Source organism: Myripristis murdjan, chromosome 23, assembly GCF_902150065.1.
Source record: "Myripristis murdjan chromosome 23, fMyrMur1.1, whole genome shotgun sequence".
NCBI classification, from domain to species: Eukaryota; Metazoa; Chordata; class Actinopteri; order Holocentriformes; family Holocentridae; genus Myripristis; species Myripristis murdjan.
Window position 1 is genome coordinate 4078994 of NC_044002.1, and position 15359 is coordinate 4094352.

Genomic DNA, 15359 nt, shown 5'->3' on the forward strand with positions numbered 1-15359 from the left:
CTCTTGGAATTGACTCAAACTCTACAAAGATCCTCTTGACTATAGCTCTGACTATAGGGACTTTAATGCCTTTCTTCTGTACTTTCTTGCTAGCTATTTTAACAGTTTTATCATGAGACAGGAATACTCTGATAACAGGCTTCTTCAAGACAACAGGAAGAGTCAGGGTGCAGGATACCAAAGGTTCTGGTAAGCATAGCTTAAACCAAATAAGAATAATTTCAAAGTATGACCACGGATTACTCCATGTATGTAAATGTAGCCGCTGGCAACGTAACATTAGCCATAAAAGTGGTGGGACATAAGTTGAGACAAAGCAGGGAATAGAAAAAGAATTAGTCCCAACTGAGCCAGCAGGGCAGGTGATAGGCTAACACCCACAATCGTCCTATCCACTAGGAAGATCAGGGCAGCCAGAAGGATCCAGGCCTCATGTCAGGTGACGGCATTGAGATTCTGGCCTCCCTCGGAGGGTGTGAGGAACTGAACTTTGGGAATGGCAAGTGCAGAGTTATTCCTCCGCAACCCCCCGCTGCCCCCTGCCCCTCCTTTGCGCATGGAGTTGTTGCGCCGCATGGAGTTGCGCTTCCGAAGTGAGTTCTGGTGCGACAATTCACTCTTTTGAAGGGTCTGGATTAAGATTGAAGGTTTCTCATCGAGTTCTCTGGCACTGCAGCGCGGTGTTGCAACCTTACAGGGAGGAAAAGAACAGTACAAACAGGTATGATTTTTAGCACAAATTGTCAGAGGTTTGATAGGGTAAACGATCAACATTTCATGATTTCTTAACCAATTGCTGGGTTTTGTTTTATTCGTTTTATATTCCCAGTGTATTATTGTAATATTTTCATCATTGCTGTAGTGGTAATCATTAGTCAAACAATCATTAGTAGAAGTAAAGATAAATCAAATTTCTAGCATTTTTTCCCCTTGAAGGAACCGATCCATAACTTCCATCAGTTTCATACTACTGATTTTGAAGTGTAAAAAGGTGAAACATTTTTCTGCTTCTAAAATGGGGATCAAATTTTTAGCTGCATTTTCCCTTCATCTAATTTTCTCACATATTGATTACTGCTTCACCATAAGGTCCTGTACAGGTGTGACAATCCTCAAGCCTAGTGAAAAACTATATACGAGAGCTCTTAAGATATTTGACTGGAAACCCCATTCATACCACCACTGTAATATCCTCCAAAAATACAGTTTCTTGAGTTTTGACAAATTTAAGGTTTTTGAACAGGCTGGTGTAGTGTATAAAACCTTACATGAACTTGGTCTCCCTCCCCTAAGGGACTTCATAAAGAGGAAGCCGGAGAGAGGGATCGGCACAAGGTCAATCACAAGAGGGGACTGTGATGTGCAGAGCAGGCATACAGCTTTTGGTAAAAATGTCCTGTCAGTGCAGGGTTGTTTGGCGTGGAACAATCTCCCTTTAACCATAAGAGATTGTCCCACTTTTACTTTGTTTAAACACAATCTTAAAAAATGGTTACTTGACAACCAATCTTGCGAGCATAGTTCATCCTGCACTTTACCCCTTGATGACCTTGCACTTTATAACTTATTTTAGTCTTCAATGCAGCTATTTTCTAGTCCTTTTAAAAACAGCCGAGTCACTTTCGGGTTAGTTGTTTGTTTTCTTGTTGCACTTTGTCTTGGGCTTTTTGTATCTGTCTCTGTAATGTTCTGTCTTATGTTGTTGTATGTCAGGGACTAAGGATGTAAATTAACATTCCTGCTAACTCCTGTACATTTACTTAACCTAACCTGTACTTGTTTTTACTTCATTGGAATGCTCTGTTCATTAATGTATGCTGTCGCTCCCAAATAAACAAATAAATAAATAAATAAATAAAATCATATCCATGCTCATAACCCATATCAATGGTTTGGGTTGGTTCAAGGGTCAGATTATAAAATTTCCTCAAGTAATGGATAATATGTGTCTCTCTAAAGATGTGTGCAAATAGAGTAATTTGTAGTTCTGTCTGGAAAAAGCAACAGTTATGGTCAGTCTAACTCATACCTTGACTGTGTTGCCGAACTTGGAGTAGTCCACAGAGTACACACCCTCCTCCTCTGTTACTATGGGAACAAAGCGGTGACCCCACTGGATTTCTTCAGAGACATAGGAGGTCCGGGCCTGCGTGGTGATACCCGTTGTCTCCACCACCCCCTCCAAGATCACAATCACCTCCAAGTCACTGCACTGCAGCTCCATGGCTGACAGATCATACAGGGGGCTGGGAGGGAGAGAGTAAAAGGCCAGTCCAACATGCAACTAAATATGTTGTATATCCTCTTGACATCTGTGAGGGTTCTAAGCAAGTGAGGTTAGGCTGATTTAATGGGACAAGGGAATAGAACTGTGCTCAGTGATGTTGCTCATTATGGTTGGTCTCCACCTTTTCAGGCTACTTTTTTCATCTTTTCCAAAAAAATCAAAGGACATTTGCCTCCTACTACTGTCAAATCTGAGCAGGTAAATAGAGCACTTTTGAAAAAGAAAAATGAAAAACAAACAAACAAAACAACAACAAAAAAAAAATTGCCAAAATTCTGAGATGGCAAATTCACTAAAAACTTTGTAAAGGTACAAAGGCCTGTAAGTTACATCATTTAGAAAAAATAAGTTGGTGACAGAGTGGCAACTTATGTGATTGGTCTACATAATACTGCATTGCTCCAAAAGACAGAGCAGTTTTTTTGTCCAGGGACAACTATTTGCATGCTACCCTTCATTTCTTAAAGAATATCATATTGAATTAAGTTTCACATTTTTACAATCCAGTGGATAACACAGAAGCAATCCGTACCAGTACACTGAACAAACCCAGAGGAGCCATGAACAACATGCATTCATATTTGTGAAGAATTTCTCTTAAGGGATTTACTGCCAGCACCAGTGGGGTGGAGCCATTGCGTTGGCTCACTGTATCCCTGCTTTGGTGCCAAACCAATGTCAGCCAATGAAATTTCCCTTTCTCTCAAAACAGAAGGACCAGGCTGTGAAATACTGTGAAATTCCCAACAATTATGTATTTTGTGTCTCCCCACCTGTTTTTGTCAATGACATGGCAGATAATGAGTGGGGCTAGAAGGAACAGGTTGTTGCTGGCCACAGCGCTTTCTGTCTGCACATCGATCTGATGGATAGGAATCACCTCTCCCTCCGGTGTGGTTGTCTTCCTCACCACCTGGAGAAAAACAAGTCCACATTCTGCTCAGGCCCATTTGTGATTGGTGGTGATGATGATGACCTAATTATCAGTTTGACTGTGACCTCAACTGTGTGGCTCCCTAACAGCTGCCTTCATCTCTTCAACAGTAATGTTAGCCTAGCTGTGATTATGCAACATCACTTTTTTTTAAAACACCACACCATGTGTGTCAGAAACAGAACATTTTCACCTTAGACAAAACAGGGACAGGATCCAGAATCCCATATTTGGGCAGAAAACATATGTGGCAATTGAGAAGACTATGAACAAAGAACCCAGAAGTATGTTTCCCTTTGCAGGATGTCATCAACTCCTCAACTTCATTAACTTTGTTTTATAAACAATGTACTCTTAAGTAATGAACAAACTTGATTTGTACAGTACTTTTGAACAAACTGTAACAAGGTTTGATGGCATCCAGTTCTAAAATTTTGAACTAACTCAATTCCTGGCTGAATTTACCTGGCTGAACGCTGTGGTTACAAAAGTGGGCAGAGGATAGAATACATAGAATAATACCTGTAGTCTGACCACTGCTCCTATGATCATGCTCTTCCTGAGGTCTCCGATACGGATCATGAAACACAGACGGTTGTTTCTGACAGCAATCACTGCATGACGGCTGAAGATCAGCGTCTCTGCGCGGCGATTAGACTGGGCTGTCTTCATAAAGATACAACCTGTGGAGATTAATACAATCATGAGCCAACCAGACAATCAGCAAACTATGTGTTCATGTTGATATGTTGACAGTGATGATGGCTTTGATGAATTCCAGTATTCCCTGCAATATTTGGAGTGATTGCAGGAGTACAACGAAATACAAGAATAAACATTTAGGATAATATTCCAATGGGAGTGGTGGGCAGGCATCGACTGATACGTTTTTCATAGCCATTACTAAGGATTAATGGTTTTGGATGAAAGTTTCCTTTGGTCAAAATTATGTGGCAGAATCCAGTATCTTAACCACTGTACCTTGTCAGGATGGAACGGTTTCTTAAACAACAGTTTAGACCATGAACATTAAAACTCTCCACTGAACCCCAGCAAACTGCTTCGAATACCCATCCATACATGCATTTTCTGCCACTTCCACTTCCTTCCATCCAGCACCGGGTCATAGTGGTAACAGGCAGATGAGAGCAGCACAGATGTCCTTTTCCTGAGATCCTCAGATACCTGACCGCTTCCACAAGGTGAGGTAACTCACTCCAACCCACAAATTTCCTACAGAAAACCATGCCATACCAGGCCGGCCGGGACCACATCATCCACAAAAAAGCAGAGATCTACTCTGGGGTCACCATTCACAATACTTTACAATCTCTGTTTGCGTCTTGAAATCCTGTCCCTGAAAATCACAAAGAGATTCGGGGACAGAGCACAGCCTTGGTGAAGTCCAGCACCCACTGGGAATGAGTAGCGACCACGGCTCCCTGTACTTCTAGATAACCACTCATAGGACACAGTCCCCCTGAAAGTCTGCAAAGCACATGTAGACTAGATGGGCAAACTCCCATGACACCTTTAGCAGCTGTGCTAAGGAAGAGAGTGGGTCCTCTAATCCATAGCCAACTTGAGATTCACATTGTTCCTCCATCCCGTTTGTCTCTCCATTGGGCTGTTACGCTGAGAGCGCCCCCTGCAGGTTTGGAGCTATGAAGCGTTTTTCTTTTGAAGATGGTTTCTTGGTTTGAATCGTTTTGTGCTTTGATCGTTTCTGTATTTGCAGCGCGTTTGATGATGACGAAGTTGTCTTTGTTTTTTTTCATTTGCACCACGTTCCTCTTTTTGCACCTCGTTTAGACTTGTGTTTGAGTTTGTGAATTTGGATCGTTTCTGTACTTGAAGCTGGTTTCTGTAACTGAGACGCATTTGGCTGTTGCAGCGCGTTTGGCGGTTCTCAGCCACCGTAGAAATGGGTGATAACACCTCCGCAACACTTTGGTCATGCCTCTTCCACAGACAGTGTCGGGTTTAGGAGCTCCTAAAAGTGTTTCTTCAACGTCTGTTTACTACATCCTCAGTCAAGGTCAGCAGTTCCCTATTCCTGCTGAGAACCGCTGGCCTAAGGAACTCTGGTATCAAGTACACCAATGAACTCTCCTACATTTGAACATGGTGTTTTTTATGTACAATCCGTGACATGAGAACTTTTGCTCCCACAGAAAACTGTTGACACTAAACCAGTAGGTGAGCCCATAGGAGAGGCTACTTATATCACTACTACTAATAACAATGCATTTTCATTCATGATCAGTGTTGGGAAAGTTAATTTTTAGAGTAACTAATTACTACTTACTGAAACTAAATTGTAATAGTTTACATAGTTTACGAGTAACTTGTTATGCATTTTTTCAACAACGGGCCAAATTCAGAGCCACTTGGTATCCCTAAAACTGTTCATGCTTGTATGAACTCTAGCTGACTGGTCAATTAGTAATTGTCAGTCAACAGAAAATTGATACTAATTTTGATAATCAAGATATTTTTTAGGTATTTTTCAGTTAAAAATATCACACATTTGCAGCCTGCAGATTTACAAATGCTAAGATTTGTTTGCTTTTCGATTTGTACAGCATTATAAAATAAAACCTTTGGGTTTTTTTGGCTGCTCCTCAGACTAAGGGAGCAACTCGTAATGGGAATTTATAATTAATTTTGATTTTTTATAATTGACATGATTACTCAAAAAATGATTAATGAAAAACTTATCAACAGATTAATTAACGGAGAAAATAATTTTTAGTTGAAGTCCTAATGGAATCCAGTCAAAACATCACTTAAGAGTAAATTGAGGTTAAGGAGTTCCAATAAATAACCAGTGTAGTAATGATAAAATCTACATCAAATATGATACCAAACAACCTACATCATACCATAAATACATAACACTGGCAGTACAGGGCCTGATATAGTGGCAAAACCCCGCTCCCCTAAGTGGTGGAACACAGTTTCTCCAATATGTGTGTCTTACCCAGCATGACTGCGTTGATTATGAGTCCCACTATATTCTGCAGTATGAGGACAGTGATTGCAGTTGCACAGTGTTCTGTGATCATACGCCCTCCGAAGCCAATGGTCACCTGAACCTCAATGGAGAACAGGAACGCAGAGGTGAATGACCTGGAGGGAGGGAGGAGCACGAGATGTGTTTCAGATGAATACATTGGTACTCCTGTAAGGAGTTTTTAATTTTTGGCTGCACTTGTCAAAATCCATGTGTAAAAATACACCCATCTTATATAAATCATATTCCATACTCTCTACTTGGCCAAATGAAATGCTAGTGTCAACTATGGCCACTAGTTGCCATTAACTTCCATACACAGAAAGTGATACATCAAAACTTAACTGGGAAATAAGCAAAAGTTTTAGTGAGTTGCAACACAAAAGTCCATAATATGTCTGTGGGGGTTGATGAAGGTGGTGATTATTACTGCCTGAAAGGTTCATTGAAAGAAGAGCTGACATTTACCATTAATGTTGTAAAATGAAACATTTTCTGCTGTCAAACTCCACTATAACTTTTGGAAATATCTGGGCTTAACATCATACCATCTATGTCATCCTCAGGGATGAAAACAAACAAGACTCAGAAGTCTAATAGTGTTAGTGTTGTCTTTGAGTTTCCAAAGATTGGCAAAACCTATTTGTTGTATGTTGGGGTGACAGAGACAGAGAAGGGAAGAGAAGAAAAGACTGAGGGAGACAGTGATGAAAGAGAGGTAAAAGAAATGGGGAGGAGGGATAAAGAGTGTGAAAGACAGAGGGAAGGAAGGAAGCAAGCAAGCAAGGAAGGAAGGAAGGAAGGAGGAGGGAGCAGAGGAACAGGGAGGTGCTAAACACTGCCTTCCCCTCCTGCCACTGTTCCTTCTTTTCCTTTGAGATCCTCTCTCATAATACTTGTCCCTTTCCTTCCGTCCTCTCCTCTCCCTGAGGAGGGGAGAGAAAAAGAGAAGATGAGAGATTTGGATCATGGAGGGGTGGATGGGGTGGGGAGAGAAGGGATGCACTGGTCAGAAATCATGAGAACTTTTGCTCCCACAGAAAACTGCTGACACTAAACCAGTAGTCACCAGCACTTTAAAGGAATAACTTTATCATCATCCCAATAAACGTTAACCCGTTTTTTTTACTCACTTTACATTAGTGACGCAGTGTTCCGATCCATTCTGCCGGACCGGGTCCAGATCTCCATGCGCAAAGGCCACCAGCCACCAGCTCATGGCAAACAGCAGCCAGCTACTGACAAACGTCGTGGTGAAGATAACCAGGGTAAAACGCCATTTAAGGTCCACCAAAGTGGTGAAGACGTCCTGCAAGAATCTGCCCTGCTCACGAATATTCTTGTGCGCCAAGTTGCAGGAGCCGTTTTTGGCGATGAAGCGCGCTTTGTTCACCCGGTCCCTGAACACCGGTTTGCGCGCAAACCGGGGCGCAAGTCCCGGCAGGCCGAACTCCTCCGGAATGATGCTTTTCCTAGCCAACATCTTCTGCTGCTTTGCCCCCCTTTATCCCAGTTCACACTAAACGGAGACGCAATTAGTTTGAGATTGTTGTCAGTGCGTCTCCATGCATTGCTCCAACGTGGCCACCTGCAGGAGAGAAGACTCAGAGGTCAGACGCTGGTCCCGTCCCTCTCCAAGAAGCGCCTCTAACATTGAGGGATGTTTTGGAGTGATTTCAGCGCTCCTCCTCTGAGCTCCTCTGCGTGCTGGGAGGGTTTCCAGTCTCTTCTTGACGTAGTTTGACTTGCCCAGTCCAGACCCGGGTATATCAGGGCTTGAGCTGCTGGCTTCTACGGCAATTGGAAATGTTGAAGTTAGAAGCTGAGCACACAGAAACGACCCAGGAATGGGAATTTTCTGTAGCTGAGTTGGTAAGATGTGAAAGGGCATGGAAGCCTCGACACCAATTAAATCAAAATGATACTGTTTGGCATATGTAGTTAATATGTATTATCATAATCTAGGTTAATACACTTGGTTTATAGCCGTCATTCAGTTTGTGCAGACGAACTTGCTCTTTCATCACTGAAGAGCCATTGCTGTGTCTTCTTAGTGCTGTAAGGTACACAGCAACAACTCTAGAGGAACAACAGCAACTTTTGTTAATGGAGTTAACGGACAACTTTTGCTCCCAAAGATCACTCATAAAACATTAGTTACATGAATGGTGCACGTCTCCTCTTAAAGTGGCTCAGTGACACCCGATTTCTATAATAAAAACAACTTTGAAGGTCAGAAGTCGGAGTTTAGAAGGAGCACTTGAAGGCAGCATATTATTGCATTCGATTCATTTTTTTCTCTCTTTCTGAGAGAAGGTACTAGGCGTACTTGTTCATATAGATGAATGATGTTGGGGAATACTTTGGCAGAGTACTGTAACAAGTTTGCTGGAAAGTTTGCTACTCGTGAAAAGTTGAGGGCTCTGTATAAAAAAGTCATTTTAAAAAATCGAATACATAAATAAAGGACTTTCTGACATAGTTTGGGATAACTTGAATTCCACGTTTCCTTATAATAGAAACACACTCACTTATGTAACTTTCCAATAGTTTTTTTTTTTTTTGGTCTTTCTTGGAGAATTCCGAAGGAGTAAGACTATTTATCCACATTAAGGGAGCATGCGTGATTTCATGAAAAAAAAAAAAATCGATCCTGTTGCACGTGTTAATGATAGTTAACATACACTGATCCCTTTCATCCACTGAACTGAAATCATTTCCCTGTTCAAGGAACCTTGGAATGAATTCAAGATGGACTGCTGCCCTCTAATATTTTGTTAGAAAAAGCAGAAAATGATGGGGTTTTTTTCTGCGTTATTGTAAATTTAATGGAAGCAACTTACACTTTGCTATATGGTGTCCAGATTTTTCGTTTTGAGAAACAGTCGGCAGATGGCGCTATTTAGTTATAAATGGTGTAGTCGACTACGACGTCACATCAATACGTGTATTAGTAACACATGAACGTGATTCATCAGTCGTTGTTCAAGTAATTTATGACAAACCCACTCCTTCACTCAAAACTATTTTATTATAATGTCAAGTGTAAAAAAAGATAGGCACACATAACAATGCTTTGTTCTATATGTTTAAAAATTCTTGGATATACAGGCTACATACATAATGTACATGTAAGACAAACACACATTCAGGATAAAGTCACTGAAAAGCAACCTGCACTTGTAAAATGACAGGTTGCATTTGTAACAGTCTCGTGCATTGATGGCAGAGGAGCGTTGCTGTACACTTGAATGCATAGCTTTGAAGAGGTGGGTTTGCTTTGTGTGTCACATGCAAACCTGCGGCGGCGCTGCTACTGACAGCGATTACATGGCATAGTGTTTCAGCTTTCATGCACACAAAAAAGTTGTTGTTAATGTGTCTCTGAGAGTTTAAAAATCAACAGTATGCAAGTTGTTTCTGAATTCACACCCATCACTTATTGAACAGCTGCCCCAGAGCCATACCAGCTCTTTACAGGGACAAGGCGAGTCTTCAAACACTTGTGAGCTCCAATTGAATGTCACTCTAATAAGCACTTAGCAACACTGGAAAGTGGAAATTTTGCTGCTCTCTTCAGTCTAATACGTTTGGTTGCCCCCTGTCCTCAGACTATTAAATTGGCATTAATGAAAATTAAGTACTGTCTTCCACGAGATTTGCCCATACCCTGTATGCCCAGCTCCATACATAATATGTGTGTGTGTGTGTGTGTGTGTATACTAGGCAAAAAAAGTTCTGCACCGCTTTTTCAGTCTATAATTTCTCCCCTTTATTTATACCCAATAGTGTTGTATCTTATACCGTTGTAAAGTCTGATTCGTCCTCTTTCCAGTGAGATACAACTTGTAAGGATCCTGCATTTCTGGAATGAGTGACACCGGTAATTGTGTGGGAAGCGACCCATTTTTTTTTTTTTTTTTTTTTTTTGGAGAAAATCCCCTGCAATATTTTTTCAGTTGATCATTTCTCCCATTTAACAATACCGATTGGTGTTGTCTTTTATACCGTTAGAAAGCCTGATTAGTCCCCTTTTCAATGAGAAATAAGTTGTAAGGATTGTCAATCGATTGGTATGACCAACATGGCTAAACATGTCCCCCCCCCCCCTTTTTGAGGGTCGCTTCCCACACAATTACTGGTGTCATTGTTACAATTGGCCTTGTAGTTCGACATAGTTCAGGACAGCTTGACCGCCAGCAGAAGACAGATAAACCAGGAGCCAGATGTACTTTCTCTATCCTGTTAGTTAGGTCTGTTGCATTAGATACACGCCCAGTCAACATTCACACACTAGCATCACACATTCCGGGAACAAGGCATGGACAGTGGTTGGCCTGTCCATGTCCGGGTAACTGGCCAATTATTCTCAATTGCGTGTAAGTCCAACCTCTGTACGGGGCAGGCCCAGCCCAAGAATATAAATGTGTATCATTTCCTAATATCGGGGATCTGACAGAGATCCTGTGAGAGCTCTGTCACTCTGAGACCAGCGGTGCTTTATATGTGACCATAATAAATATTTAATCAGAAAATTGAAGACTGACTCCGGTCTGTTCTTGGGCTTTCAACAAAAGAATCGGGAGCTAACATCACTCATTCCAGAAATGCAGGATCCTTACAAGTTGTATCTCATTGGAAAGAGGACGAATCAGGCTTTACAACGGTGTAAGATACAACACTATTGGGTATAAATAAAGGGGAGAAATTATAGACTGAAAAAGCGGTGCAGAACTTTTTTTGCCTAGTATATATATGAAGACAGTGGAAAGGTTGACTGTGACAATGGTCAGTTAATTTCAGACTAGATGTATTTCCAAGGGATATTGTTACATTTCTTAGCTGATAATGTTGACCCAATTTGGATGTTCAGTGCAGAAAAAAACAGTATGAGCTGATAAACAAAGATTAAGTCAGTGCTGTTTATATGCATTTGAGAAGACGTCTCCTCAATTTTTCCTTTGATGTCCTTGTCTCTTTTTGCGCTGATGACAGGGATTTTGCCCATAAAGAGACAAATACAGTGAGGGTTAAGTAGAGAATTAGCAAGGCAATGATCTGTTGGCTCTGGCTGGTGAACGCACATGCACACAAACTGCTCAAACACACACGTGCACACACATAATCCCACTTGCACAGACTTAACTAAACATATTGGGTTTTTGCAGTGTGTCTGCAGCCAAAAGGAGTATAAGTGAACAGGATGTTCACTTATTCATTAACAAAGGAGAAGATGAAGGAGGAGCAACTGCAGTCACTTGAGCAGAGAGACAGATGTGAGAGAAAGGAAAAGCAAGGGGAATAAGAGAAAGCCATATGCTGGTTTTAGTTTTCACTCCACAGTGAAGTAAAAAAAGCAGACACTGCAGGTGCAGGCTAGCTTGCAGCACAAGTAAGCATCCACACTTGTGACTGACAAGTGGTCCAGGCATTTGGTACCTGGATGTAGCATTTTTTTGTTGTTGTATATATTACAGTAGGGATTGTGAAAGAGAGGAAAGAACACTGAAATGGAAAAGTGATTTGGCAATAGTCAATAGTTGGGAAAAATTCTGAAATCATGGCAAAAGAATCCATTTGGCATTTAGACTGTACAGTGCAAAGTCTTTGTAAAAGCCATGCACAACAGATAGGTATTAACACTGGGACAGTGGCATCACTCTCAGAGAGATGGGATGTCACTAGACAGATTAGATTCCCTATTTTATACATGAATATTACAGGAAGGTGAAATAGCAGCTGCTGAGCAAAGCATTGAGACCCAAATCATATGATTTTAGAGAAAAAAAATGACAACTTCTTCCAAGAAGTGAGGCAGTTTATCTGAAATTTGTTTGTTTCTTTGTTTTTGAATAGGAGTGCTATTTTATTTCTTATGTCACTGTACAGTGAAGTTGTCCAACACATTTTTCTTTATTTCTCATCAAATTAACTAGTAACAGACTACCTCTTGGCTACTTCCTGCGACACTAGTTTTTAGTAGAAACATGTAAATATAGCCTGTGCTAAAATTATTTAAAATCTAACCATAACATTTAATCTCAAACGATTCTTTGGTAAGTAGCCATTTAATAAGTCTGATGATTTACAGCATACTGGAACAAACATAAGTTGTTTGTTACACCCTCTAATACGATCAACAGGAGCGTTTCCTAAATTACTAGCGCATACAACCCACGGGAGTCTCTCTAATATGACCCAAAGGACCAAGCTAGCATGCTAGCTTGCTACCCACTAAAAATACTTGGTTAAGGTTAGGGAAGGGTTTCTTTTAATGGTTAGGGTTAGGAAAAAGTCAGGGTTAAGGTTACAAGATGTTAGCAATCATATGCTAATATTACCTAAAAATGAATACTGCCCTCACTTGAGATGGGATTTGAACATGGGTCATAGTAACTGACCCATGCACCACCCCACCATCCTCCTCAGTGAAGCTTCCTCACTCACTAATACCCACTTTACTCTGTCAAGGTTTATTTTACAAAAACTGGCTCACTGTGCATTATTACTTGTATTTAAAAAGTGCACCAGGCTAGGATCTGTCTAGACCAAATTTTAATTCTTCCAAATGTGATGGATGTGATCTATTATCAGGTACTACTTTTCCACAGTGTCTATGGTTGTGGGCCCAGTGCTAGAGCTCGTTCACAGCCGAACCTCTCTTGCTAGAGCGAACACTTGGTCTCCCTTGTCCCAAAGAAAATTCAGCAAAGCATGACCACAGACAGACAGTGGGTTCACTGGCTTCAAACCATGCCTGCGACACCCTACAGTGTTTGTACTAGAGTAAGCATAGAAATAGAATTGATAGAACTGTTCTGTTCCAAGCGGTCTCTGACCATGTAGATTTGGTTGGTACATCAAATGACTTCAACATGGAAGCTTGTGCTGCGTTCACTCATGTTGTATTCATGTTGGATTCACTATAAACACAAGCTGCTGACTGGGAAAAGGCATTTAGGCAAGCCTACTAGTGCTAAATGAAAAGTAGGATATGGAAAAAATGGTATGCTCTGTTGCCTCCCACTTGGCATCAAAAGTGTAAACAAGGAGACAAACACACTGATGCCAGTTTTCTTTGCTTCTCGAGGTCTTTGAGAAGAATCTTAAAACATCTTATGTCAACAATAGCTATAACAATTGCCCTTACGATCACCACCTTGGATGTGGGCATGAAGCTTCCAAGCTGTAGCTATAAGATGTCATCTCATTCTTCCCCATTTTTCAAAATGACATGAGTGCAGCGTTGGTATAAAGACAGCTGTAGATCAGAACCCATCCAATCCCACTAAATTCTGACCTCAGCAGTTTGGGCAACTGCAACAAAGGTAGCTGCTATTATTTTCCTATATATATTCATTTCCAAATTAATGCAGTGGGGAAGTCAGTTCTATCAATATCAATTCTATGGCAGAACATAACATTTAAATGTAGCACATACAACACTAGGGTCTAAATTATTAAAACTCAAAATCCTTTAGTCAGTATTTTCTGTGAGAGACTGCACAGTGCCTTTTACAATGACATGCTTCATGCACTGGACACTGAATTGGCAAAAGCCAACATTCAACAATTTTCAAAGGATTTTAAATACAAAGTTGCCTCTTATTTTGCAACATACTTTCTTATTGCTTTTATATAAATGATAAAGAGTAATAAAATTGATCTTTATAGTACATAATCTGATAAAATGTAACAAAGATATCTTTTTAAGCAAAAATATTCAGGACTTTTGAAAAATTCTATTAACATAAGATGATCCTCACAGGACCTAGTTGTTGAGCGAATCTGTTCAGGAGAACAACATTTTTTCCATTTCAGGCCTCAGGTCCATCAATTTTGATGTGTAGGAGTGTATAGATGTTGATATACACTGTACATTAAAAGCTCAATCATTACCAGTAGACAGCTATTACAAGTGACTTAGGAGCAAAGAAACCTAATCACTTAACTGATCCATGATTGATTGTCAGTTAACTAACAGGGTTAGGGTTAGGACAGGACAGGAACATTTGCCAACCATGTTCTTAAACCCAATTTCAACAGTCCGACTACTAAGTCCAATTATGCTCAAGCCCAGTTTGAATAGTACTATGCAAAAGGTCAAGGATATTGTTCTGTTTGATCCAAGAATTGAAACTTATTCCACTTTTCCACTCATGGGGCATCCCTTTGGATATGTCCACCAGTGAAATTCCTGGAGTATAAATTCTATAAATAATAAATGGACTCAATGGTCACTTTAAATTTTGAAAGACAGGTTGACTTCTAGTTGATGGTCTTTCTAGAGGTAAGTTCAAACAAAGGAGGCAATCAATTGACTGACTGATTGAATTATTCAAGTATAACTCAATTCACAAGTTAATCGATGACTGATGCTGTGATGTTTTTCCCTTTCATTAAATAAGTATGGCAGGACATCTCTTCTTTAAAAAATACACAAGTATTGGTTTCACAGGAGAGTGTTCCATGGTCGAAATACTGTTTCAGAGACCAATACACTTAACCAAAATACACTTTTAAGTACACAATATATCTAACTGATCAGTAAGTCAGTTGATAGGCCAGCTGGTTGATGGAGTGTCTACATGTCGGCTTTGACAAATGAAGCAAAAATGCTGTCCTCCTGCTCCAAAAGAGTCTCAGGTTTGTCATACTCCAGAATGTTCCCTCGCTTCATCACAATGACAAGATCAGCCGTTAGAATGGTGTGGACACGGTGCTGAAAACACAGAGAGGGGGGCAGAAAGCAAAAACAGAGAGTTAGACTGTGAAATGTGTTTATGAAGAATGAAATAAATGCTTTATAGTGCATACAACATGATGACACATTTTTATGCATTGTTCTATTTAATATAGTTATACTGTAGTTCAAGGTGAATTCACGGGTTTACTGATACAAGTGTTTTACACACCTGTGGTCGTATGAGGGAAAGACACCCTTTTCAAGTTGCTGATTTTAGGCACTACTTGTCCATGGCTGTTTTAATGCAACCCAACTCAACCCAAGAATCAACTAGTGGACACTGGTGATCAGGTAGGCTGTGAAGCTGAAGAAGGAGGCACTCTGAGTTGCCTGAGTTGTTGGAGAAAATTGTAGTGGGATTCTGGAGGGTCCTATA

The 15359-nt window shown here is 40.5% G+C and overlaps 2 protein-coding genes across 2 annotated transcripts in view; both read right to left on the reverse strand.

Moving 5' to 3' along the window:
• Positions 1-303: 303 nt before the first annotated feature.
• On the reverse strand, positions 304-7720 carry kcnj8 (potassium inwardly rectifying channel subfamily J member 8). The gene is made up of 6 exons (XM_030045863.1): positions 7371-7720; positions 6205-6353; positions 3744-3904; positions 3061-3200; positions 2030-2246; positions 304-690 (listed from the first exon to the last, which is right to left on the reverse strand). The coding sequence occupies exons 1-6, from the start codon at positions 7718-7720 to the stop codon at positions 436-438; spliced, it is 1272 nt and encodes a 423-aa protein (XP_029901723.1). The 3' UTR covers positions 304-435.
• A 3222-nt stretch (positions 7721-10942) lies between these two features.
• The window catches only part of abcc9 (ATP-binding cassette, sub-family C (CFTR/MRP), member 9), a 78669-nt gene continuing 74252 nt past the window's right edge, over positions 10943-15359 (reverse strand). Inside the window, exon 41 of the mRNA XM_030046103.1 lies at positions 10943-14959. Coding sequence (XP_029901963.1) covers positions 14822-14959 — 138 coding nt within the window. The 3' untranslated portion in view covers positions 10943-14821. The remainder of the gene's footprint in view (positions 14960-15359) is intronic.

Excerpts from the sequence above, each read along its gene's own strand:
- kcnj8 (XM_030045863.1), bottom strand. The coding sequence starts at position 7,720 with ATGTTGGCTAGGAAAAGCATCATTCCGGAGGAGTTCGGCCTGCCGGGA. Across the intron at positions 3,905-6,204 it reads AATCAACGCAGTCATGCTGG|GTTGTATCTTTATGAAGACA; the intron begins GTAAGACACACA and ends TAATCTCCACAG. Across the intron at positions 3,201-3,743 it reads GAGCAGTGGTCAGACTACAG|GTGGTGAGGAAGACAACCAC; the intron begins GTATTATTCTAT and ends GTTTTTCTCCAG.